Genomic DNA, 27,729 nt, shown 5'->3' with positions numbered 1-27,729 from the left:
ACAGATAGCACCTCAGGAATTGAACCGACAGCCCCAGTGCTGTGAGGCAGTAAAGCTAACCACTGTTCCACCATGCTGCCCAATTTTATGTGACCTTTTAATGTTTTCCTCATAATAGGCCTCAGCACTGCGGATTAGTTAAAAGGTTCTGGACTTGTAACTGGAAGGTTATAGGCTCATATCCCAGGTGGGACAACACTATTGACTCCTTCAGCAAGTTGATTTACTCATACAGCAAGACCGGCCTAACTTTATAGGTCATCTTTGTCAATTATTATTAGTTGCTCACTATTGATTTAAAAGGTTAAATAAAAGTTTGATTTAAAATGTACATGGTAAGAATTTCAGTTCTTGCTGTTTTAATTTTACTTCCTAGCTTATTCAAAATGCACACAAAAACAAAGACAAGCATACTGTATGTAAATTATTATTTTGCCTATCAACACCGATACATGCAAAGGGAAAACAAATTACATTGCACCATCTCCATGCAATGGTGTATTGTGAATTTGCTTTCCCAAGATACTTCTTCAAACATGGATTTGAGAGATATCCTCACTCTGTTTATTCTGTGCTGCATTCTAGCATGGCAAACTGCAATCGCAGAGGAACACGTAAGAAAGGAATAAAAGAAAGAAATAATCAGACAGAAAAATGCAAATCTCAGATTCTCCTTTAATATCTCATGAGAAGCCTCCCAGCATATTGCAGAATTTCCTAAGCAGGGTGTCCAGTCTTTTAATTATGGAAAATGGGATCCCTAACCTTTTAGAACACAATAGCAGGTTTGTTATGCTTTAATGCTATAATTAGTGATAACAGAATCTAGTCCACATTGCCAAATGCTGTCGAAAGACAGAAATACAATAACCTGCAATGGAAGCTAAGCTGAAAATGAAAAGAGACAGCCAGTTTTGCCTTAAGGTTCTGAGCCTGCTGCTAATTTCTGGCTAGGGAACTGGCAATTTGTTGGTCTTATTTCAGCAAACAGACAGGAGGGATGCTACTCTCATGAAATCTACAGATTTCAGCTTTTCCTATGGACACAATCCCGCTAAGGGACCCCTGGTTAATTTATAATTCATACGTCTTTACAAGTGCAGAGACAAAAAATATGGAAAAAAAGGTCTGCCTTTGACGATCGACTTGTTATTTAAATATGTCAGATTTTGTCCTGAGGCTTATATAATATGATAAATATTTTATTTTACTCGAATGCTTGCTTGAAATAAAAACGTGGGCTCAGGAGAGCACAATAGAAATGTCATGCATATTTCCTCAGCAAAGCTGTGTAGTTTGAATTTAAAGCAGGAGATGATTTCTTTTTTTTTTTCTGTGGGCCAAATGGTAATTTCAACACCCTGGAACACTGCCACTCAACACAGTTCATCCAGGTCCATCTACTGACTCACTGTGCCCTAATGAGATTCTTAATTATTTAATGGAAACAGCAGGGTTCAAAAGAAAGCATCTGCAATGCACTGGCAATTCAGAAAACGATCAACCCTGTACCAGGCACAGGCTACTATGGAGTGAAGATCAGACACATTTGTCTCTGCCCATATCAGGTGACTAAAGGAGGTTCAACCCAGTGTGAATAAAAAGAGTCACTATACATGTAGGTACCCTCACATAATTGTACCATGATAACAGCTGATAAAATAATACTATAAGCAAAAGGAACAGTGAAAAAGGAAAAAAACAAACCAGGGGACATCATCATAAGCCAAATTAAGTGCATGCTACAAGTGCAAGAAAACCATGAAAAAACTTAAATTATCTTTATGATTTCTAATTGACATTTACAGTGCCTTGCGAAAGTATTCGGCCCCCTTGAACTTTTCAACCTTTTGCCACATTTCAGGCTTCAAACATAAAGATATAAATTTTTTATTTTATGTGAAGAATCACCAACAAGTGGGACACAATTGTGAAGTGGAACGAAATCTATTGGATTTTTGAAACTTTTTTAACTAATAAAAAAATGAAAAGTGGGGCGTGCAAAATTATTCGGCCCCCTTGCGTTAATACTTTGTAGAGCCACCTTTTGCTGCGATTACAGCTGCAAGTCGCTTGGGGTATGTCTCTATCAGTTTTGCACATCGAGAGACTGAAATTCTTGCCCATTCTTCCTTGCAAAACAGCTCGAGCTCAGTGAGGTTGGATGGAGAGCGTTTGTGAACAGCAGTTTTCAGCTCTTTCCACAGATTCTCGATTGGATTCAGGTCTGGACTTTGACTTGGCCATTCAAACACCTGGATACGTTTATTTGTGAACCATTCCTTTGTAGATTTTGCTGTATGTTTGGGATCATTGTCTTGTTGGAAGATAAATCTCCGTCCCAGTTTCAGGTCTTTTGCAGACTCCAACAGGTTTTCATCCAGAATGGTCCTGTATTTGGCTGCATCCATCTTCCCCTCAGTTTTAACCATCTTCCCTGTCCCTGCTGAAGAAAAGCAGGCCCAAACCATGATGCTGCCACCACCATGTTTGACAGTGGGGATGGTGTGTTGAGGGTGATGAGCTGTGTTGCTTTTACGCCAAACATATCGTTTTGCATTGTGGCCAAAAAGTTCGATTTTGGTTTCATCTGACCAGAGCACCTTCTTCCACATGTTTGGGGTGTCTCCCAGGTGGCTTGTGGCAAACTTTAGACGAGACTTTTTATGGATATCTTTGAGAAATGGCTTTCTTTTTGCCACTCTTCCATAAAGGCCAGATTTGTGCAGTGTAAGACTGATTGTTGTCCTATGGACAGACTCTCCCACCTCAGCTGTAGTTCTCTGCAGTTCATCCAGAGTGATCATGGGCCTCTTGGCTGCATCTCTGATCAGTCTTCTCCTTGTCTGAGCTGAAAGTTTAGAGGGACGGCCAGGTCTTGGTAGATTTGCAGTGGTCTGATACTCCTTCCATTTCAAGATGATCACTTGCACAGTGCTCCTTGGGATGTTTGAAGCTTGGGAAATCTTTTTGTATCCAAATCCGGCTTTAAACTTCTCCACAACAGTATTACGGACCTGCCTGGTGTGTTCCTTGGTCTTCATGATGCTCTCTCCGCTTTCAACAGAACCTTGAGACTATCACAGAGCAGGTGCATTTATACAGAGACTTGATTACACACAGGTGGATTCTATTTATCACCATCAGTCATTTAGGACAACATTGGATCATTCAGAGATCCTCGCTGAACTTCTGGAGTGAGTTTGCTTCACTGAAAGTAAAGGGGCCGAATAATTTTGCACGCCCCACTTTTCATTTTTTTATTAGTTAAAAAAGTTTCAAAAATCCAATAGATTTCGTTCCACTTCACAATTGTGTCCCACTTGTTGGTGATTCTTCACATAAAATAAAAAATGTATATCTTTATGTTTGAAGCCTGAAATGTGGCAAAAGGTTGAAAAGTTCAAGGGGGCCGAATACTTTCGCAAGGCACTGTACAAGACAAGTTCTAAAGTGCATTTAAAATGGAGATCAAGAAGCACTTCTTGACATAAAGGGTTTTGGCACAAGCTGCCCAGCCATGTAGTTAGAACTGATTGGCTTTTTTTTTAATCAAATTGGTGGATTATCCTTGGATCACTTATCCACTAAAATCAAACGTGTTTGACAGGCTAAGGGGCTCATCACATTTGTAAAATATTATCATGTTAGATTTTCATAAGATATTTTACTGAAGGACAAGGTCAGTCCTATGTAGATGTTAAAATGAAACATACAGAGCAAAACTGCTTATATTGCTCAGTCTTGTTAATGGCACAGAATGAGCATGCTAAAGTTGCAAAAACCCCACACAGCTTTCCCTTCATTCAAGTAGGCACTGGCAGGTTATGCATTTACCTCTGATCTGTCAACTTTGTCTAGGAATGTCTAGGATATACAGCTGGTACAATTTAGTCTTGCTCTTCAGAAAAATCTGAGTCAATTAGGGTGACTGAGTATGCAAAATTAATCCCAAGAAGCACAGATGATCAGACTTTATATAACCATGGTGTCACAGGAAGAACTGGAGGGGTGCCCAAGTGCTCTTTTAAAATAGAATAACAGCTCAGCCACAATAGCACTTAGGTGCAAAAGTGGTGGTTAACTTAGACAGTGGTCCCCACAAACCAACAAAATAATTATACATAGTGCAAAAAAAAATTTAACAAAATAGAACAAAAATACACAAACCCTTCCTCCAAGAGATATAAACCAAGCATCCAAACTCACTTGGAACCTATCAACTACCTCTCCCCAGGACTAACGGAGGAACCTCCTAAATAGGCACAGTATAGCCCTGCCCCCTCGGACCGTACCATTCTCACATTACAATTAAACTTATCATCTCATTATCATATCATTAAACTTATAATTTATACTTTTAACAATAGACTATACAAAATGTACAAATAAAACAAAGAATCATGAACAAAATATGTTACTCTGGTATCTGCACAAAATGGTACTTCCTATACCGGAAGATGTGCCCATGCACCACTCAGCATTGACACCATAAAGCCCAGCTGAGAAGAGGGGCTGGGTTTGGACCTATGAGGCCACCATACCCGGAAGTCAGGCTGCCCAGGAAGCACAGTGACCACAACACGGAAATAATTTACAGTAGACAGGTGAACAGAGCACTTTCGAACACAGCTAAGTACAAATAAACAGAAAACGTAACGTTATCCGTGAGTTTGTCTGATTTTCTACGAATAACCGGAAGTGATTTCGAGGTAAAATGTGGTCAGGTTCTTGCGTGTATAGAATGGGAAACTGCAAGCCGAACCCCGAGTGTGCACCCTCGCGAGATAGCTACCTAGATAGCTGACAGGAAAATGGATCCGTGGACGCGTGTCATTTAAGTTGGATAACGTGTGAGGTACTGTGGTGTCCGCGGACAGTGAGGAACAGGCCACACTTCATTACCATTTCAGAAGACGAAATTGCCAAGCTAGTTCCTAGATAGCAATTCACTGTGATCTTTCAACAATCTAGAACCAAAACGTAAAAGCAGATTAAGTTCACCTGATATGACATAACCTTTTATAGTGCTCTTATCCATTTCTTCTGAAGAACTGTTTGTTGAAGCAGCAGTAATTTCACCTGAAGTCAATCTAAAACGTAACTTTGCTGGTTAAATTTAAAGTTAGTATAACTAAACAAGCAGTGTCTTTAAGATTATGGCTTTGGAATTGTAGCCTGTATTTTCTTTTAATATTTTCTTATTGCATATTCTGTTATGTGTTCTACTAGTTTGTGTTCTTTTAAAATTTTCATGTGCCACGATAAACTCCTTCTGCCAGTCAATTTCTAACAGGATTTCTCTACCTTAATGGGAGGACATCACTGTGTCCACCACTGCAAACTGCAGCACACCTGAACACAAGAAAGAAGCACAGAAGGGCAGATTTACACTCCCTCAAGATTACTTGGAAAGAAGCCCCAAGAAGCATTTTTAGAGATCGATTTTCTTGGAATTGGTCATTAACAATGAAAATGACCTAATCAGGATGAACAATCATGAATCACACACTGATGCTTATAATATGAACATGTAATGTGTTAGAATGAGATATTTGAATATAAGCTGCTTTAGTGTAAAGGGTTAACATGTTATCATTCCACTCATGAGCCCTGTGGGTTTTGACACTGCAGACAATCTTTTCAGCAGGAAATTTATCTGCTGTTCTCTCATTCCTTCCTGAAAGGTCACAGCACATACTTACAGCAGGGGTAGTTCAGCAATAAGATATCATCCATCCCAATGTAGCCCCGGCGCTCCTTTGAGATGGTCGCTTCAAACAGGACCTATGTAAACAGCGGACATAAAAGAAGAATAAATTCAGAGCCAAAGAACAACAGAATAGGATTTGAGATGCAGCCCCTGTGACCACAGAGAAAACGTAGTTGGCATTTCAGATATGCTGCCTCAATCAGAGGTCTGCATCAGATACAAGTTCCAAACCCAACCATCCCACGATTATCAGAAAACCTCTTATTCCTGGCAAGGATCTCAATATCAAGGGGCTTTTCCAAACGAACAGGGCGCAATGCGGAACTGCACCCTGGATGAGACAGAAGTCTGTCTAGTGAACATGTCTTTGGAAGTTGGGGGCAAACTGAAGAGAACCCATGGAAAATAGAAAGAGAACTTATAAACGCATCTACACACAGTAGTTCCTAATGAAGCAAGATCTCTGAGGCAGCGGCACTGAGATGTGCCACCCAGACACCAAATCCTATTTCAAATGCAGTTCAAATCCATGACCTAAGCACTCCCCAGACTCCAGTCTGAACTCGTCTCTAACTGCACTTTCATGTTATCTCACAAGGTGATAAACCTTTTAAAATGGGGGAACAAAAAAACTAAATAGCAGGCATTGACCTGATTTCTAATATTGTATATAGTTCTTTGTAGTCCCCTTAATTTAACATTGTTTCCATGCTATTTTTTAATCCTCTGATTACTTAATTCAGTTATTCAGTTCCATTCCATCTTAATTCAGTATATCAGAATATACTGCTGTGTGACTATAATCCTGGTGGGATGTACATGGGATGTACCTTTCACAAGATTACCCTGTAGACATTTAATCAAATTGCTTTCATTTTTAAAAATGCTTTTTTGATTAAGCAAGATGAGAGCAAATTTTTATGAATCTTTAACCTGCTTCCCCTAAAAATTATCATTTGGGGCTAGATAAGCATTAAAAAAAGGAAAGGTGCAGGTGGTATCTTCAAATAGAGATTTTAACTATTTTAATTTTTTTCCAATATCACTAACAATCCAAGAAGAATGTTTTCAGTTAAGATCAGTGTGCATCTTTTTAAGAATGAACAGCTTATATATGATGTCAAAATGCAATATAAAATAATTTCTTGCCAAAGAGAGTAAGTCTGAATTTATTACATAAGTAATGTGAATTTTCCTGTACTATGAACTGGAGTGGATTTCTACAATTGCATTTTGTTAAACTGCTACCCTTAAATAAACCTAACTATGGGCAGTGTAGTTCTGGTCTTGTAACACTACCCTGCATCTAATTCTATCAGGAAGGGAAGGCAAGCAGATTCCTCAGTAAAGTGTAAAAGTCATTTGGAATACTAGAATTTTGTCAGCACGGCTTAGGATAAACAAAACACTTCCTAGAATTATAAATGATGGAAAACAAAACAGTAATGCATAAATACTTGTAAAAATACTGTAACTACAGGAATTTATCTGGCAAGACATGGCTAATTTATTCCAGTTTCCATAACATTTTCCAGTCTGTAAAGTTAATGTGCTGGCACAGTCATGTAAACGTCTTATTGCCTCAGGCAGAAAGGATCCAGCTCTACACTACAGATGGCTTGTTTCAGGATTTACCACAAAGGAGAAAACAGGCAACACCTTACACTGCTGACAATATATCAGCCTATAACTGCACTCCAAGAATCCTCATGACACCAGGCCCCTGATGATCGACACAGTTTCTTTTTCTTTTGCAAATGTATTTTTACTTTAATGGGTAGCCATTAGAGTCATCCCACTGATTCGCTTTGCAATACATCACAGGCTGACACGCGTGCGATCGATTGGCTTGAGGTTTACGGGAGGGAGCTTACTGCAAGGCTCTTTGAGATCAGGTTTGCCATAGAGAGGCAGTCTGTAAAATTAACACCCACATGAACACTGACTGTCAGGGCACCACTGATTCTTCTTGTTGACGAGGCTTTTTACCATCGCATCCTGTGAACAACTGATGGATTTTTAAAGTACCAGCAAACACATTGCAGTCTAGCCCTGCCACCCTTAATTCCTTAAGTGTAAAGGACTGTCTGCTACTTACCATCCACTGTGATCCTATTATACTTTATCCAAACGTGTGATGTTTTTGCTTTTTAAAAGTTTTGAGAAAATGGATCTACTAAATTCCAGGTTAAGTAAAACTGGAATTGAGCTACAAAGTAGCTCTCCATTTTAGTTCTAGAACTGATTTGCTCTGTGTAATTAACTGATATGTGGCGAGAGTACTGGTCCACTATGGTTGTCATCGCATCATCCAGTGGTGGTGGAGGGGAGTCCCATTATCTGTAAAGCGTTTTGAGAGGAGTGCCCAGAAAAGCACAATATAAATTTAAGGATTTATTATTAAAGCTCTCCCCACTGAGAATGGATGCATCACGAACATTTTGGAGGCATTTACATAAGCAGGGATAATTGGAGTCAAATGAGAAACAAATGTTTGGAAACTGCCATGTTTTAAATGGAAGATGTCCTCTGATTCTACATAAAAAACAGTGACTGTATGAACCAAGATGTGCCTTCATTTCTTTTCAGAGTTTGACATTTCAGTCAAAAATGTTTTCTGTTAAGTAAGAATGGTCCAACAGGGTGGTAAAGGCTAATAAACAAAAGTTCTTCAAGTCAGGGAATTAACAACTTCTTCAGCAACTAATACATATTTAAGGAATGAAAGGCTAGCCATGAGATTTTCAAGGTTAATTAACGAACTTCTGTTTTCAAAGCATATTTATTATGCACAATTAACTCCTGCACGCAGAAATGCGTGGCATACCCAAATGTACTTTTTGTGCAGTCTACTGCAACATCTGTCTCTCTGTGCAACAGGACCAGGAGATAATGCCATAAGGGAGAATGACCTTTTTGTCTGGAACATCCGATTATCCTTAAATGATGAAACAAGACACAAGAGAGGACAGCAGTGGCACACACTAATGTCTTTATAGAAAAGGGATCCTCCAGAAGCTGTTCTATACCCTAGTCACATATGTTACAATGAAATCTCAGGTGAAACCATTAACAGCACTCTGCATCCACTGTAAATAAAAGCATTCATCCAAATGCTATAATTTTACATTCGTATAAGCAGTCTCCAATTTTAATGTGCATGGTAGTATTGTATTGAACTGTATTGTACCCAACTTCATTGCTGATCAGGTGCTGTTCATCACATCATGATACTGTGTAAAGACTGTTAATTCAGTTATTTTTGATATTCCTGATGACTGGGGCTGGCATCCAAAAAGGGTAAGTAAGAAACTCTGGAATGTCGTGTCAACACTGCCTTCGTCTGCCACAGGTCCCCAGTCAGGACTCAATGACATTGATCCAACAGTGTGAGAAAGCATTTGTTCAAACTGGATTTGTACTGCAAGTGACAACAAACCCACACTTGCTACTATGTTAGAAATGGTAAAAATGCATCATTCTTGTATCATGACACAGATGGTTGCACAAGCAAACAACAAACCAACACAAACCGAATATGCTCTGAGCCAACTGTAACCAAATCACCTCAGAACACCCAAGGTCAACAGTTAGGGACGTTTCATTGCCATAAAACAGAGCACCAATGGTTTTAAGGGGTCAAGCAGAACAAGGATTTGAAGCACAGATTTAAAAAGCTTTTGTCACACTGCTCGTCTGTGTACTTAAATTTTTTGGGGGGAAGCTTCTAACAAAATCTGTTAGAAGCAATTCCAGTACCTTCCACAGTCCTTTTGGCTTTGACATACTAAAACCATCTCCCATTTCCTGCTCATAATACAGCAGACATTAGCAAACGAGCAGCAAAGGAAAAATAACATATTAATCTGGCTCAAATGTATTTAATCATTACTTGTTTGCCAAGAACATCACAACTGGGACAGACAGGCACAGACAACATAATAAATATAAAGATGTAACATGTATTTCTTGGTCTATAAATATTTTAATTGATTGGGGTTAAACTACAAAAGCAATTGATTTTCTTCTAATTTGGCTTTTTCTCAGTTGGTTTCGTGTTTGTATTTCCTGTGCTAGGTCATCAGTTCTGTTTTTAGTTGTTAATTTCTTTTGTTGACTGTTGTAGCTTCGTTGAGTAAGAAAAAAAGCTGATGGCCTTTAATGCAACCATGGTTTTTTATTTTTAAACTTTATTTGAAGAGGGTAGCCTTCAAGATGATTGAAAAAGAAATTGCAGGTAAAAAAAAGAAAATTGCAGAGAAGCAATAAAGGCTTGAATTTAAGTGTATTTTTGTTCTGATGGCTGGGACCACAGAATGAGAGATTAATAGTATGTTTTCATGTAGGAGGGAGGGTTTGGCTATTATAGCTACAGGTTGTAAAAACAAAAACAGCTAAAGCAGTAAAATAGAGTTCTGTTTAATAGAAAAAAACATTTCAAGGTTCTAGAGAAGGACACAATTTCCCTTTGATAATTCTATATGCAGAATGTGTACTTTTAAACCAAATACTTTGTAATGTTTTGCATTTTGTGGACAGGAGGCAACAACAGATCAAATAAATTTGTGATTGATGACTGCAATTAAAACTAAATTAGAGAGCAGACCAAACATTTGTAAACCTGTTTTGTTCTGAAAACGTAATGATTTAGTTAAAAATCCAAACACACCAGAAAATCCTAATGGCAGACTCTGGACCCACTGTAAACGTTTAATGCCTGAGACCTGCATTTACTGTTTCGGAATAGCATGAAAATACGATAATGGGGCTTTAAACGTTCTCAGATTTTATGATAAGTGCTGTGAGTCTAAGTGATGGTTGGCCAGCTTGTAGAAAACCCAGTTCAATCTTGATGGAAGCTCTAGTCAGGCCAAGCCAGCTGGCTGAAAAGGTTTCTCATTAAAAGACTGCAGACAAGAGTCAATTTCAATTTGTCCAGATAATGAAACACTTGGAAAGAGGTTTTGTAGTTGGAGAACAGAGAGGATTGGACCTGTCCCCAGGAGAGCTGGCATAATTCAGGCCCCCCTTTTTTCTCCCCCCTGCTTCAATCAGCTCCACTCAACAGCCAACAATGCAATAATCAATACTCTGACAGGCCGATTATAGGTCTGACAGATGTGCGTCAGTTAATGAAAAGCCATCTCTGCAAGTGGATATCAACGGCAGAAGGGGATACTAGAATATGGCTCCATTTCAACATCTAAAACGGTCTTCTTTAGAGCTTCTTTTAGAAGCCATGTTTTGTACAGAGGTCCTCAGAGAGACACTCCTCAGAGAAGCAAGAAAATTGATTATTGACTCAAGGGACTAGTGATGTAAGATGGGTAATGCAAGGCTTCTCAACCTGACAAAAATATCAGAATACAAATAAAAGCGTTTCAGGCATCCTCAGATCTCACCTATTGCCACATGCATATTCTTCTCCTGTTCTACTTAAAAAGAGTACACCCCATTCCAGCTGAGAATGCAGACATGGATAATTAGGTTTGTTTTCTCACAGTCCAAAGCCTTTTTAGTTTCTGGTTCCATCTTTGTTATTAAGACTAAGCTTGCAAAACACTATACACACACCTGAGTACAGCGTTTATACAGAATACCAGATTTCCCGGTACAGATTCTGTAATGAGCCTCCTACACTATCAGACTGAGCCTTTTTAGTCCTGAACAGAGAAGACTGGGAGACCTGATCCAAGCATTCAAAATCCTTAAAAGCACTGACAAAGTCAACCAAGTGGACTTCTACGGATTCCACTGAATTATGAATCGGAGGGGACGAACTGAGACCCTTGGGTCAATCAGCTGTGAACTAACAAATGTGCTGGAGAAATTAAAAAGTTACGAATGAGAGGAGGCCATTTTTATGTTCTTATGGGCCAGGAAAGGCTCTTATCTTTCAGACCAATAACCACAAAAACAAGTATTCACACACTCATACTTAATCAGTGTTATGAATTACTTCAGATATAATCAAGAAGTTTTTTTATAAAGGTTTCTGTTTTTTTATCATTTAGCTATACAATTAAGTTATATGAATGACTTTTAATCTTATAGCAATGCTACCAGAGGCCCATAAGAGCAGGGAAAGATGGGCAGTACAGCTGCACCTGCCTGGCACTTGCCTTTCTGTAGCTAAACTACAGCTCATCTCCAGCAAGGCATTCACAGACCTGCTGATTTCCATTAGCCCTCTGGCTGGAAAAGAAGCTGAGTTATTGACACAGCCAAAAGCCTGAAAGCAAGATGGAGACATGGACACTAAAGTCACATGTATAAACAGTAGAAAATTCATAAACATATAACTAACCCTTAATCCCGTCTCCAGCCACTTCAGCATTCCACGTGAGACGTGGAGTAAGACACACGTTTGCTTTAAAGCCATGACAAAGGAATGGATTGGAAAAGAAGGAGCACAATCTTGCATTTGTGGCTAGTCTTTTCATAGCCCGATAACATCTTTAATATTTGATAAGCGTCTCCCTATCTCCGACACCTACACCAATCACACATGGATCAGCATTGTAGCACAAGACAGAGAGTGGAAACATCAAGCAAAATGTCTGAAGTTCAAGGTGAACTCTGACTTCACTTTCTTTTCCCCTCTGTGATACAATAAGCCGCGGAAAGATGGCAGGCGAGGTTAGTGCTAAAAACAACACAGGAGGCACAGGTATGTGGAACTAACAAAGAACATCCCATTTGCTGTTTCCTCTGTGCATGATGGAGGAGAAACTTTCACATTTGTAGGGGGAAAATCTGATTTACACAAAACATGAGCAAAGAAATTCCACACAAAAGACATTAAATATTTATGCTTAAGAGTAAAAACCTCCAGGGTTAACCAATAAGCTGTGATATGTGTGTGACTGCTAACCCTCCAATTGTTTCAGTTCTCAGAAAATTAAATTACATCCACAAATTCCTATAAGGTAGATATCTAAAACAAACAATATTTTAATATTAATATTCAAACTGTATTTTAAATCATTTCAGTCCAACAAGTTTTTATGGCTTCCACTTATACAGAAGTGCCCAAGAAGTTATTTTAAACTGAAGTTGCTCCTTTCTGAGACTTGATAGAAAACAAATAAGCCATGTAAGACATATGCTCAATAATACTTGAATCCAATTGAGCTAAATGAGCCCGCCAGCAGGTAACTGTAATTAAAGAACAATGTTAGTCTCACAAATGATATTATATGAAATAATATATTTTTAATGATTATTGGGAAAATTGCTTATGCATGTAGGCATGCTTGTTAATTAAAAAATGCTTGATTTGTGCACTGTAAATGTTGAACAATAAAGTCCTATTGACTTACTTCACTTACTGTATGTCTATACTATATCATATATGTCACTATATGTAGACATTTTCTAACCTACAGAAATCAATGTGCTTTTATCCTGTTAAATTGTGTTTTTGAAACACTGAATTGTAAAGTCCTTGTTAATAACTATTATTGGTTATAAGTGAAAAAATAACACTGTAAAGCTACTGTATATGCAAATGTAATGTTACAGGCGGAAATATAGGTACATAGGGGACTCTCTATCTGTTACTAGTTTTTTTTCAAATATATTCAGTGTGATATTGTTTGTTAAGTTTTGTATTTACTTAACAGTTTACTGAACAGTTTACAGAACACTAATTCATTCCAGAAAGTGACAGTCACAGTCACAGAGCTTTCTCAAACTGCAAACCTTCCGGTCCTGTGCAACACTTCAGTGCAAAATTAATTGTTAATTAATTGTTAATTGTTAAACTCTTCTTATTATCAATTACTGAGAAAGGCCTGAATTAGCCAATGTCAGGTACGTGGACGCCTACCTTTATTTATACATGTGATTATAGTTATACTTGTGTATTACTAAGAATTATGATGGACAGATAATTTGGAGCCAGGTCAGAGGATGCCCTTTTATTTCAAAGTGAAAATCAGGCAGGCGAAGATCTCAGTTTCTCTTTGGCATTTGGCCACTTTCTCTCCCATATCACTTCCAAAACCACAAGCTGTCAGAGCGTCTGGATCTGCAAGTTTGCAGCAAAATAAAATATATTTAAAAACACACGAAGTGTTGTCAATTCTCTTTGTTTGTAAGAGCCTGCAGTGAATACTGTGAGAACCATATGGATATGAATTGTGTAAAGCGAAAACATGATTGCAAATTTCAGTTTTTCCTGCCAGCATAATGCTATTTATTACGTTTTGTGACATTACTGGGTAGCTGTTTAGATATAGCTGCCAAAAAGGTCCTGTTTATCTGTTGTGTGTGTCTGGGCTGCTTCCAAATTCTTTTTGATGGTTTTCACTATAGTTGTAGCTGCAGCACATTATGAGGCAGAACAGCCTATCATTCACTATTGATTTCTGCTGAAAGAGTGAATCTGGGATTTGCAGGATAAACCACCTTAGGAAAGTCCGTCATTTTCTGGGTCCACATTGTGGAATACATTAGCCAGGAATACATCAGCCAAGAATGGAGCAGCCCTGAAATAAGGAATCCGGGAATCATACTAGAATTGGTCTAGAGGCCTCGGAAAGCATCAGCTTCTTGAGAAGAATTAAAATAGCATAAAAAGCTTAAATGTGCAAAAAATTATTTTCCATTACAATTGGAACACTTGCATCTAACTACTGACACAAATATATAATTTGATCATACAGTAGGTGACCATGTGACACAGTGTTAACAGATATTGCAGAGGTCAAAGATTTTAATAAAGAACTTCATTTTATTACATTTTATTAGATTATTTCCAAAAGATTCACGAGAACAGGAACCTAAAACTGGACAGTAAAGCCTTGCTATTTCAAGGAGGGAGTAGTAAAAAATGTAAATCCATTCGTTCTGAGAAATACCCTTCTCGCCACTGAAAATCTCAACAGAAGACCTCCCATAATGATAGAACAGAAACTCAGAATGGCCCAGACTAATATGGCTGTCAATAGAATATAAAACACTATTTTGTACACGTAAATATAGTTTGATAGTGATTTGAATGTCTGTACACTGCAGTGTCAGAATCAAGGCCCTCACATGTACAGTACAGTAGAAATACAGAACACTGAGACTTCCTACCTCTCTACCTCTAGTCTAGCATTTCCACACTTGCATCTCCCATTGCTCTTTTCTGGACCTTGTTGTTTATAGATTGTTTCTGCTACGCTGCAATGATACTATGAAACTGACACAGTAGCACTTTTAACGTCATTGTAAAATCATTAAACTAAATCACTTTAATTGTTTGTCCTAACTCTGAAAGAAAGGCAGTGATGGCGTTGTGCTTATCGGGGGGAGTCAACACGCAGAACGATTGCATTGATCGAGGCAGTGTCTAATCTCATTACCTGGCTTCTGATTTATTGAAAAGGGCCCTGTGTGGAATAAGGTTATGAAAGCCAACCTCAAGAGCACTTTGCACGAGTCAGCCGAAATTGAGGTCAATTGAACGCATGCCAGCTTCTCTTAGTTACAGATATTTATTCTTCATTAATGTTTCAGAAAGCAAACACGGTCTGGGGTGTGAAAATGAATTCATGCAATGTGAAATACTATTAGAAGGAAAGGAAGTTCTACTTAATTGATTTGCAAGTTCATACTCCAGATACATTTAATAGTAATGACTACTGTGTGTGGTGCTCATTTTGATATGGTAACCCAGAACTATCTCAGGAATACGTTTATTTTGTAAAAAAGGATGCAATGTAAATATAAAGCTAAACAAATGTATAACTAAAAGGAAGTAATCCTTAAAAACAACATTAAAACCATCTATTAACAGTCATTCTCCATCTAATTATATTTCTTAAGTTTTGTAACTTTTCTAAGGGAAAAGCTAAAGTTGTAGCTCATGGAGACTTCATTAAGACTCCAGAGACACATTTCCCTGTTCTACAGACACTAAACAATCTGGTGTATCTACCTGCTGGCAGTGGTACTGATCTAGAGGTTAGGAAAAGGTGTGAAACTGTCACTCAGACTACCTCTGATCTGTCACCTTTGACCCCATAGCATCAGCATCTTCTCATTTGGACTGGTTTGACTTTGATTAAAGAGCATTGAGGTGCTTCTGTCTACTTCCCCCACTTGTAGGCTGCAACACAGAAAAAATACTAGCACTGGCAAAAAAAGACAGAGACAACCCTAGCTGTGCTGTGTCACATATGTATGGTTGTGTGCATTTAAATCAAGTGTCAGTACAACAGGGAAACAAAAATGCTGAAAAAGAATATCATCTGCTCATTTTCTATTTACATAAAGCTGTATGTTTACACGCATAGGTATTTTATTACAGCTTGGAAGTAATTAAGTATGCGAATTAAAAGCACTGTAGATACCTGCTACTCATTTCAATAGCTTTTAATTGGCAGTAGTGAGAATAGGAAATTGAGTTGGATGACTCCTCTGACACACACCCAAACGTATGATGGAACAGAACCTGAGGCCCAGACAGAAAAAGCAACAGGCATCCTCGATCAATAACCTCAGCCCAGCTCTTTCAATAATGAAATGAACTATGATGGAGACATTGCAAAGCAAAATGCTGTCAAGCTGTGAAGAATGGAAAATCTATATGGATGGATATTGTTGGGAGAAATATGAACTCTGTCCTCACAAAGTCCAACCCCTTCAGCACTGACCTAGCCCACATTGTACGGGAATCAATTGTAATTAAACGAAGCACAGGGCATAATTAACGACCAGGTCACCCTGCAGTGGCCTGCAAATGTCACTGGTTTGCAGAACAAATTCCTGTATTTGAAAAAAGCTACAGTGAGCCAGGAGGGTCTCCTACAACTACACCTCAATGCAGAATGCAGCAAAAGGTATAGAATGTTTCAATGAACATTTTAAGCATAAACTTTTCAAAGCGCAAAGCGCACTGCCTGTTTTCAACACTAATTGCCAATAGCCTTACACTCTGACACAAAGCAACCGAAAACACTGCAGCCCTGCACTCTAGCTGTAAGACAAAGAAACCCACCGAAGTTCTGACAATGAAGCTTCTGTACCTGAAATCAAGCTACTGCCATACTGTACTCAAACACTCTAATAACGAGCTGATTAGCAGCCTAGCACTCTAACCTGGAGCTACTGGAACACACTAACAAGACAGAAGCTACTGTAAGACTGGAAGTCCTTACACTTGCAGATGATTGTTTCAAGTCAAAGGTCTCCAAGACTGTCAGCTGTATGGTTTCAGAAGCGCACTGTGACTGATAGTAGTAATGACTGGCCCTGCTTTCCGAATGAACAGTAAAGGGTGTCTTACCTGGTACTCATTGGGCCAGAAGGTGCTCACTGCCAGCTCCACCTGGTGCCACTGCCTCCCATGGGATCCCGACACGTTCCAAACGGGGCTGCCCAGAGGCCCAGTATTGACCCGCACATATGCCTTCAGGTCCCCTGGACTGTGCCCATCCCTGCTGTAAAGGAAGTAGCTGAACTGGACACAGTGCGTGTCATTCTCACTCAGGGTCTGCAGCAGGAGGTGGGCACGCTGCCCCTCAGCATGCTCGGAAGAGTTCACCATCATATAAGACCCTGCAAACAGAAACCAAAACAGAAGGGTCACATAAAAGCCGAAGCCAGTCAAATATCTATGGAGGCCAGTGTGGTGTAGAAACAGACAAGGACAATAAATTTAGACAACAGACATTATAATACAGCCAAGACAAGACATAGTGCAAACAGGGCAGTACCTTATAGTGCGGGTGCTAATTTGAGCTGTTTAAGACGCGGACTGCTTGGGGAAAGAAACTGTTTTTGAATCTGTTTGTCGGTGTTCTGATACTGCGATACCTCCTACCAGAACCCAGGGGTGAAAACAGATTGTGGCCAGGGTGAATTGGGTCCCGAAGTATAGCTTCAAGAATGGCTTAATCAGTACTAACAAAACAAACAGGCGCCTATCCAAGAAGTCTTCAAAGGAAGCAGTGTTTTCTTGAGGGTTCAGAGGGTGAGTATAATGAGCAGTCAATACTCCTAAAACCTTCCTTGTCAAAACACACAATAGGCAAATGGTTCACTGAGATTGAGAATCGTCATGTACATTGAAGGAAAAACAGCTCATTTCTGTATGTTTGATTGTGTCATTTTCTTTTTGTCTGGGTGTTGGTCTTTGTGGAGTCAAATGTGAAAGGTCTTTGTCTGCGGTCTAAATATCTGAAGACTTTCCCAGTTAGCATATTTCAGCCCTGGCTTAAGAAAACATCTTTAGCAGACTTAGTAAGAGTACCATGTGGTTTAGATGTTCATTTTCAAAGCTTAGATGCAGAATTGGGGGAACATTAATGTAGAGAAGTTCAAAAGAGTAGTAGCATGTTCTGCATTCCAAATTTATCGGTATAGCTTAACTAAGCAAATCAGGCCAAAGGATCCACCCAGCTGAAAACTAGGAAAAATATTAAAGCAAACTTTCATTTTAACAGGCTCAAAAGAAAGTACAAATATTTTTTCTAACTCTGGATGTTAATAACAACAACAATCAAATAAAATAATAATAATAATAATAATAATAATAATAACAATAATAATAATTATTATTATTATTATTATTATTATTATTATTATCATCATCATCATCATTACAATTGTGTCTTTTTGTAGTATAATTAATAATTACACAGTACATTAAATGCCAAAAATCTGCTTCATGCAATTTGTAACTCAGGGTGTCAGGTAATCCAGAGTCCAGTGTTAACAGCTGGTACAGTAGGTGCAAATCACAGGGATGAATTGGAGGTCTTACAACGGCTGTCTGAAGTGATGATTTCTGATCAAACACTGTAAGGGGCCTTAGTGCAGTCCTAATTTTGAGTTTTTACAAAAGGTATATACCGCACGTAAGTCAGAAATGTTGGACTTGAAACATTAATGTGTATGTCCCTCTTTTCTAATTTATTCTGTCTGATAATCTAAAATGGATCACAACTTTTTATTGTTGGATACATTTAATTGTGAAGGCTCAAAAATCTTCCTTTTTTTCCTTTCTTAAGAAGATCAAGGGCATTCCGAGATCCACGCTCTCCACACACCAAAGGAAGTATATCGAAATCTAGAATCTGTGCAGCTGGGATGACCTGCCCCCGTGGGTCCCCCTGCATTAATCATTGAGACAATAACAGTAGCAGAGAGGGTGGTTAAACCGGAGAGGAGAGGCAGAGGTGGGAATTAATTACAGCACTGAAACGCGAGCTCAGCCCAAAATCTAAACAACCTCCATAGGACAGCGTGCCCTCATCTCCATATGGAGCTCACTTGTACCCACGCCTCCCGTTACAGAAGAGTGGAGCACGAGGAGGTTAAGTATCTGTACACACAATGAGTAAGTGGCAGAGTCCAGAGTTTGAACTTTCAAATAGCAAGGTCTTTTCCACTAGGATTATAAAATGCATATTAAAAAGGGCATTCAGTACATTTCCGTGTGTTAATTCCTGGTTTGGATCCCTACTGTAACACTGCTTTGGCAACAATGTTTTTAATGTGACTTATGAAAGCATTGCAAGCTACTGTGGAGCAGAGTTCACTTGCTGTAGCAGATAGCTTTGAGCGTGAACACTAACCTTACAGTGGTCAGACAACACTGCGGCGGAGCACTGAGCCAGATGAAAGCAGAAATGTATTTCTTGCTGCGTCCAGCGCACCTCAGGGATGAGTGCTGTACCAGCTGAACCTTTGCTCTCCAGCACTTTGAGATCACTGGCTGGGATGAATCCAGCTGCATAAGCACAGATTGCTGCTGCAGCTGTTGCTATGCATCATTTGATCTCCAGCTATGTTTCAATGTAAAACGTGGATCATGCATTTTAGTTTTATTTGTTGATGCCTTTGTTTTGCTGAACAAAGTCAGCCTGTGATGGGAATATGATATACTGTATAGCTGTCTATAGAGGAAGTAATGAGATTGCACCTAAAGCAACATGAAAAAAACTGTACTAATCCATGTTTTTTTTTCTAAATTTTCTAAAATTTGGATAATTGGTCTTTGCTCTTCCAGTTCCTTCCACTAACTGTCTTATCACTAGTTTTAATTAATTACCTGTGCTAAAGAGATGATATCACACAACTGTAACAATCTCAAAATGCATGGGGCAGATGTTTAAGGTGAATTGAAAAAAAAGAAGTAGGTAACTTTACACTCATTAGATGTTTCTTATTGATGTGAAATACCTGCCAGGCGGTATCTCTGACTGTACCCTTTATTTATAGCTCCAGGTGAAGCATTCAGAAACACTGTGATTTTAATCATATCTTCGAACTTGTGAAGCATCAGATTGTGGAAAGGCAGGGAGAAGAGGGAAGCTGATAGCCAGAGCAGTGTACTCATTTGACTTTGTACAGAGATCAGTGCAAAGAGATCAGAGCTGGCAGAACAGGTGCTGCCAAGAACTTTAAGGGCATTTTGTCTGAACATGAAACGAGACCCTGCTGGAAAATGAGAAGGATGCTACCTCTTTGATATTTGCAGTTTTTCTATTAAAAAAGCAGAACAACAAAGAAAAAAGTAATCTGCTAAGCTTCACTGCTGCAGATGTCAGTGGCTTTGATGAAATAAATAACAAGTCAGGTCACCGAATCCCTCCAGTCCCAAATGTGAAAATACACAGAACTTTCACTGAAAACATTTACACTGGATTTTTAATTTAGCAAACATATAAATCTTCTGTATGTATGATGCAAACTTTCTACTGGGGAGAGAGGCAGCAATAAATGCTCAACTAGTACATTGTTTCTTTTTCTGTCTTTTATTAATTTATTTTGCATTTAATAAATTCTTACTGCTTTCCAATGGGACTCTGAGCTGTAGTCAAAAGCAGTTAACAACAATAAAAAATATTAACATTAAACTGCTTGCCGTATACAAGATATAATATAAGTAATGCTGACCTTCTGATTGTTTGAGGCTAGAGACACAGGTGTTTTATTGAAACTCAAAGCCACAAAGTTCCTTATTGATCCCAATGTTAATTTGTACAATTTCTTTCTAAAATCACTCAGGAGATATGTGCCTGATCCTCAGCAAAGAATAGTTCTGGATGCTTTCGTGAAAAACGTTCCTAATTAGCATGTCTGATTGCGTCCCTAAACCTCACTGTTGTGAGTCAGTCAATTTGCATGACTCTGAATTTTAAGGGTCATGACAACTGGGGACACACACAGCAGACAGCATTAATACAAGATGATCCCAGAGACCCCTGGTTCAAATCACTAGTCTGTCCCCTGCCACCCATAGCTCCGATTGTCTGGTAGACATGTCAGACTGTTCTAGCATTGCTAGGGGGTCCTCAATTCATCACACAACAACAGCTCCTGCACCACACCTGGTATTATCAGGGAGGCCGTGTCTTATCCACCGTCTCTCATTGAAGCCTTGTTCTTTCTGATCCTCCTGCTCACTTACTGTAAGTGAAAGGAGCACATGTGTATTGGGTACAACAGGGGGCACACAGTCGGTGATTTTAAATTCAATTTAAAACAAAACAGGTAGGTGTAGGTAGTTTGTCTTTTAACACCTGCTTCTGACTACAGTTATTGCACAGAAGAAAACACTAGAAACTGAGCTCTCCATACCCACCAGCAATATTTCAACTTCTATCAATCAGCCCCCGAATGAACACCAATATATGATGCTACTTTTATGCAGGCTAAATCAAAGCACTTCAGCGGAGTATCAACCACTCGGTCAGTGGCATTGATTGACAGAAAGAAGAAAGAAAAAGAATTACTGTTACTAACCAACATTTTTTTATTTTCCTCCTGGATAAGGTGATTATTTCAGATAAATATCTCCATCCCACTAGAAGCATCACCCTAATTCCAGACTGTCTTTGAGCATAGTGGCTACACACTGGCTGTCAGTCTTCCTCTCTTTGACAAGAACAGAACAACTCCACAGACATGAGGGGAATAGCTGAGCTCCTTACAGGACTTGGAGAGTTCTAATTGCTCCAATTTGACAGTATTTTGCAAGCCTGGAGGGACTACAACCTTGAAGCCAATCACTCATTACATTGAGGGAGTGGAGCTTTGCCAAAAGTTCTTTACAAAAGCCTCCCACGTCTTTCTCCTGAAGAGACAGTTATGCATAAAAACAAAACGATACAGTACTAAACAGAAAAACCTGATTTTATAATAAGAAATATGTCAGAAAACATAAAATTTACATCTCTCCAACACGTTGCTGAATTATTTCAGTTCCCATTTTGCATTTTTCTTTCTTTTGAAGAATTAAGGGAAAGATCAGCTGCCTTCCACAATGAAAAAGAAAAGGCCATTGTTACATAATTATTCTCTCTTGCTCCAGAACCTGACAGAAATGTTACTTTTCCCCCTGTTCCCATTGTATTTTCTCACAAAAGAAAAAAAGATATTCATCTATGAAATTCTGTTGTGACTAATTTAGCTCAAAGGGGAAAGATCTTACATTATGGAGTTTCTAAAAATAGCAAAATACGAATATCTGATTAACTGAACACAGCTGTCCTGCCAACGACACAGTCGGCAAGATAAGATTTTTAGGTTTTATAGTAGAGAAATAACATGTAAAAGTGTTTTTTGGTGTTCTTTCAGAGGACAATAGCACCATGACAATAGCAGTGATAAGTAAACTGAGAAAAGAAAGACAATAATCAAATACCTTATCATGCAAACCTTAGCTATAACACATTTCTCAACGCTTTGGACAGTGTTTGGCATTGCAAGGGAACTCCGAAGTATGAGTACATGTTTGTCTTGCTTAAGTCTTCATCCAGAAAGTAGAAAGCCCCTACATTTTTCCCCTGCAATACAAATTTTCTATATATGTTTTGACTGCTATGTTCAAACACAGGTGACACAGAGAAGCCTAAGGTCAATTCAGCTACCTTAAATATTTATTGCTGGGAGTATTTGTCAAGGAAATATGCCACAGAATTCACACAATTACAGAGATACTTTGTTTCTTTGTTCAGCCAAGCTTGAAACACAGCAGACAAATCCCCTACAGACACATATTTTCAGAAAGAGGCGGTGACTTTATTCAAGAGCAGAGTAACTAAAAAAGACAGTACTGATAGCAAACTGCCCACAACTCCCCATTGAACAGTCTTTTCATCACAACACGTGGGGCACAATTTGTAAACTAGTCATATGGAAAAAATCTTAACTTTCTGTTTAGACAGATATTCTACAGGGCTTTAGCTTTAATAAATTAACAAAAATGGAAACAAAACAAAATACAACCTGAGAATTAAATACTATACATGTAGATTTGGTCAGAAATATTGGAGGAACAAACAGCATATTCAATTCAATTCAATTCAACTTTATTGTCATTATACTTACACAGGTGCATAGTATAATGAAAAGTGTTTCTCATTAGTCAGTCAGGTGCAGTGTATAAATAGGACAGAAGATAAGACAATAGACAGTAACACAATAACAATAACAGTAACGTGTAATAACATAACATAAATAATATGTCATCAAGTATGTAATATAAACCAAGTATCTGATTTTTCAATTAATTAAACTGAAATGCAAGAAAATTGATAAACTATTTAATCTGCAGAAAACCATCAAGACATGCACATATTTAAACGTTAAGGTACTCAAAAAGGTACTGAAGGTTATAAATTGCCTTAATTGACCACATTAGACGGAGTACTTCAAAATGGCTCCCCTCACAAAATATTGCTTTGGAAAAGCGTATTGGACGCTGTTTACATTGGTTAGTATTTCAAAACCTGTTTGCGATTCTGTGATCTAAAAATCTTTGTTTTCTCATGCTGAGCCCCAATCCAGCAATGTACTGTACACGAGTATGGGCTCAAGCGGTACGTGTTTGTTACCGTCTGTCCCACTGAGCAAAGAAAGAGTTTCCAGTGCTGTTCAGTTTTGTGGAACAGTACACACGCATGATCCTACTGTGAAGACTGCAATATAATTATATGTAAATAACTGAAAATGCAATGATATAGTCCAGGTGATACATACTTTAAACCACTTCAAACTATTGTGGTTAGATAAAACCACTTACTGTAGTTCTCACATAATAACATTACTTTTTTATTTACAACAAAACAGGCAGTAGTCAAATTCAAGACAAGGGTTGCTGTTAGAATGAAATACCGCACTGTATTACGGTACAGCAATGCAGCAAAAGGACAGCAGTGAGTTTATCCTCCCACTTGTGAGTTAGGTTTAAGACTGAATCCAGTGTTTATAGAGGGTACTGAGGTTTGTGCCACACGTTTATAACTGGAAAGGCTTTCTCACTGGAATATCTTAACAGCTCTAATTATTTCAAATGGCCATTTCTTTGTCACATGACTTGTATTAGCATAAATTGTGCCATTCTAGTATGGGTCATTAACATATTACAGTCAATGAGGGGTGAAAATAATTTTAGTCCTTTTGTATGCACTGGTGATGATCCCTGGTATTTCCAATCTTCCAAGCAAGTCATTCAATTCTAAAACTAATACACTACCGAGCAGCAACCCATGAACTAGCATCCCTGAATTCTGTGAGAGGGTGAATTATGCGTGCAGTATAACCTTCTCATTTTTTATTTAAACCCATTATTATTTTCAACAGGAACTGAACATACAGTACATACATGTAAAGATAAATTAAAATTCTAATATTATAATGTAATCATAATTACACTGCACAAAGCAAAGCCTTATTTGTCATAAATAACTAGATTCCAGAAAACAAGAGGATCAAAGCTGATTCATAACTGAAACAATGTCAGACACTGTCAACAATGGTCAAATTAAATTGAAAACATGGCTTTTCAGTCATGTTTGTCAGCATTATGTTTGGCTTAATAAACCTAAACTTTTTTCTCTTTAACCTCTCTCTCATACAAATAAAAGAAAACACACAAACTTCCACAACATGACAATTTTCTCTTTTTTTTGCGAACTAAACAGTTCTATACACATATAATACCGGTGTGGCTTTGTTACTGATTTTTTTTTATTTTCATTTTTTTAAGTTAAATAATAAAGCTCATGCTGAGAAAATACTCATGCACACTATGAAATAGTGTGGGGGAGTCTAGAATAATGCTTTTCTGGACACTCCACTCAAAGCGCTTTACAGGTAATGGGGACTCCCCTCCACCACCACCACTGTGCAGCCCCACCTGGATGATGCGACGGTAGCCATAGTGCGCCAGAATGCTCCCCTCACACCAGCTCTCAGTGGGGAGGAGAACAGAGTGATGAAGATAATTTATAGATTTATAGATTCAGATTATTAGGAGGCCCTGACTGAAAAGGTCCAATGAAAAATTTGGCCAGTGTAACACCCCTACTCTTTTCAAGAAACATCCTGGAATTTTTTATGACCACAGAGAGTCAGAACCTCCATTTAACATCTCATCCAAGGACAGCACCTTTTTACAGTACAGTGTCCCCTTCACTATACTGGGGCATAAGGACCCACACAGAGACTGCTGGCCCCATTAACACCTCTTCCAGCAGCAACCTTAGTTTTTCCCAGGAGGTCTCCCATCCAGGTACTGACCAGGCTCACACCTGCTGAGCTTCACTGGGCTGCCAGCAGTGAGTTGCAGGATGATATTGCTGTGTTTCTATGTTTCAGGCTTCAGAGGAACTCATGAACTCCAACAAGTACTGTACCAGTACATTTTGGCCACATACCTGTTTTTTTCTGGCAAGAAGCTCAAGTTGGACATTTTCAGTATGACAATGATTAAAAGCATACATCTGAATGACTAAGGTTAACAGGACATAAAATACATCTTCTTGACTGGCCATCACAATTTTTGTTCTAAATCCAATTGAACACATTGGATTCTGATTCAAAATGGCAATTCAATAGGAACTAGAGCTAATTCTACATGACGGAATGATAATAAATTTCCAGTGCCTGAACCCCTATAGCACACTGCAGGAGACATTTAGTCATACTAACTAAAGAGCTGTCAATAAATGTGACCCTTGTGTTTTCTGAACTTCATTTATAATAAGACTTTTCTCTGTGCAATCCTGTTAAGATGGCTATATAACATTTTTATTTGTTTTAAGCAAGACGCTTATATTATCCTATCTGGCTTTCTGTTTTTAGACATTAGTTGCCCTATCTCATCGATATAAATATCAAATTTATTAGTATGAATAAATGTCGATTTTACTGAATATATATATCTAAAGTGATGTCCCTCGAAATATCAATAATTGTAGAATTCAAGAATTTCTTATTCTTCTTCCATCAGCAGAAAACCTGTGTGCACAACGGCCATGTTGTTGTGCACACAGGGCCAAAACCTGACCTGTTCTAAAGGTTAGCCAGTCATATACCTGCAATGTGATAAGCATGCACGTTTGTAGTCAATGACTATACTGATCATGCATAGTGCATGCATCACACACTGTGCACACGTTTTGCTTTAACACTGAGTTAGTAGCAGGCATCCAGCAGTAGCTCCAACGCACAGTACAACCTATGTATGCACATTCTTGTACTGGTGTTGATACTGGTACAGCCAGCTGGGCTAAAACCAGTCTGCTGATCTATTTATTTATTTCAGATGCCTTCTCTTTTCACTTCTACATGCCAATTAATAATGGCTTGACAAAAGAAATATTCAATTAATGTTGATAATGTTTGTAAGAAAACAAGTAAAGGTTTATTCCAAGTTGAAAAGAGAAGAAAAGAAACAACATTTCAGCTGTGAGCCTTCTTCTTCACACCCGAAGAAGGCTTCGCAGCTGAAACGTTGCATTTCCTTTCTTCTCTTTTCAGCATAGAATATAGAATAAACCTTTACTTGTTCCTTTGCAGCCTACACATGCTGACACGGCTCCCTACTTGAGCATGTTTGTAAGAGGCTGCAGCCACAATGTTCATTGTGCGAATGTTTATTCGGTGAAGAGAAAAAAGTCCTCCCTCCAGCCTTAAGGCTCATAAGACCATAGCTTATTTCAGTTTCTGTAGCAGTCGGCAAACAAAGAGTATGTACTAAATGCAATGGATTAACTCCAGCAATGCCAGAAGCCACTTTGTACAGCTGGGCAGACTGGAGTAATTATACCTGTTATACCTTACTCAAAGGTATAACAGAACTGTGTCAGTTATGAATTCAAAGAACGCACTTATGAGTTCAAAGGTCTAAGCACTATTCTATACATCTTCCCCTTACAGTATATTTACACACTGAGTATGATATTTTTATTTACAAATGATAATCTGATACACAAAAGCTAATGCTATATGTTTATGTGAATTTGGACCAGAAATAAAAGCGAAACACTCATACTCAAGAGCACACAAACTCTTATTTTCTCCTGTAGACTGTAATGATTTTTGCTCTGGTTTTCTTCCTGGCTCTCCATCTCAGGTGACCTCACATAAAGCCATCTAGTGGCTAAAAATGAAAGTACATCTTCAACATACATTAGAACAAAATACAGGCCGTGAAAATGTTAATAGTGGTTTTACCAAGTTTAAATCTACACTATTCCAGATTTAATTTTGAAGAAGAATCTTTCCAAAAGTGTCTATGACTATAATATACATAAACGTTATTCTCAGTATATGGAATAAACGTCTAACTTATATGTATCTGAATTTAGATGAACTATTAAAAGACATTCATTTAAATAAAACACACAAAGGCTACATACATTTTATTATTCAAAGAAATTTATTTTTCTTGCAGGACAGGCACAGAATAATGAGCTCCTTTTAATGTAGAGAGGAACTCTCACAAAAACTTTACAATTTGAGCAGAACTGGGAATAGTGTGAAATAATGAGCACCTCGTCCCACTTTCTTTCTTATTATTAAAGCAGTGAACAGCTGGCCTTTTTTTGTAATATGCTTCCTTTTGAAAACATTGTATAGTAATTTAGAGTTTCAATAGAAAGAAAAACACACCAAAAAAAAAACAATAACCCATGTGATTTTAGATTGCTTTTGCTGGAGAACAGTTTGAAATGCCTCACATGCACTAATTGCTTCCTCTCCTAGCAACCAGACGAAAAGACACTGGA

At 38.3% G+C, this 27,729-nt stretch overlaps 1 protein-coding gene across 3 annotated transcripts in view; it reads right to left on the bottom strand.

The window, feature by feature from the left end:
- LOC148649743 (receptor-type tyrosine-protein phosphatase U) overlaps window positions 1–27,729 on the bottom strand; it is a 221,022-nt gene that overhangs the window by 88,603 nt on the left and 104,690 nt on the right. For all 3 annotated transcript variants that reach the window (XM_088602806.1, XM_088602807.1, XM_088602809.1), the window contains exons 3-4: window positions 16,992–17,263; window positions 5,706–5,787 (exon numbers count right to left, since the gene is read on the bottom strand). In XM_088602806.1, coding sequence (XP_088458932.1) covers window positions 5,706–5,787; window positions 16,992–17,263 — 354 coding nt within the window. The remainder of the gene's footprint in view (window positions 1–5,705; window positions 5,788–16,991; window positions 17,264–27,729) is intronic.

The sequence above is a fragment of the Lepisosteus platostomus genome, chromosome 13 (assembly GCF_059453375.1).
Source record: "Lepisosteus platostomus isolate fLepPlt1 chromosome 13, fLepPlt1.hap1, whole genome shotgun sequence".
NCBI lineage: Eukaryota > Metazoa > Chordata > Actinopteri > Semionotiformes > Lepisosteidae > Lepisosteus > Lepisosteus platostomus.
This window is presented reverse-complemented; position numbering and strand designations above follow the sequence as displayed.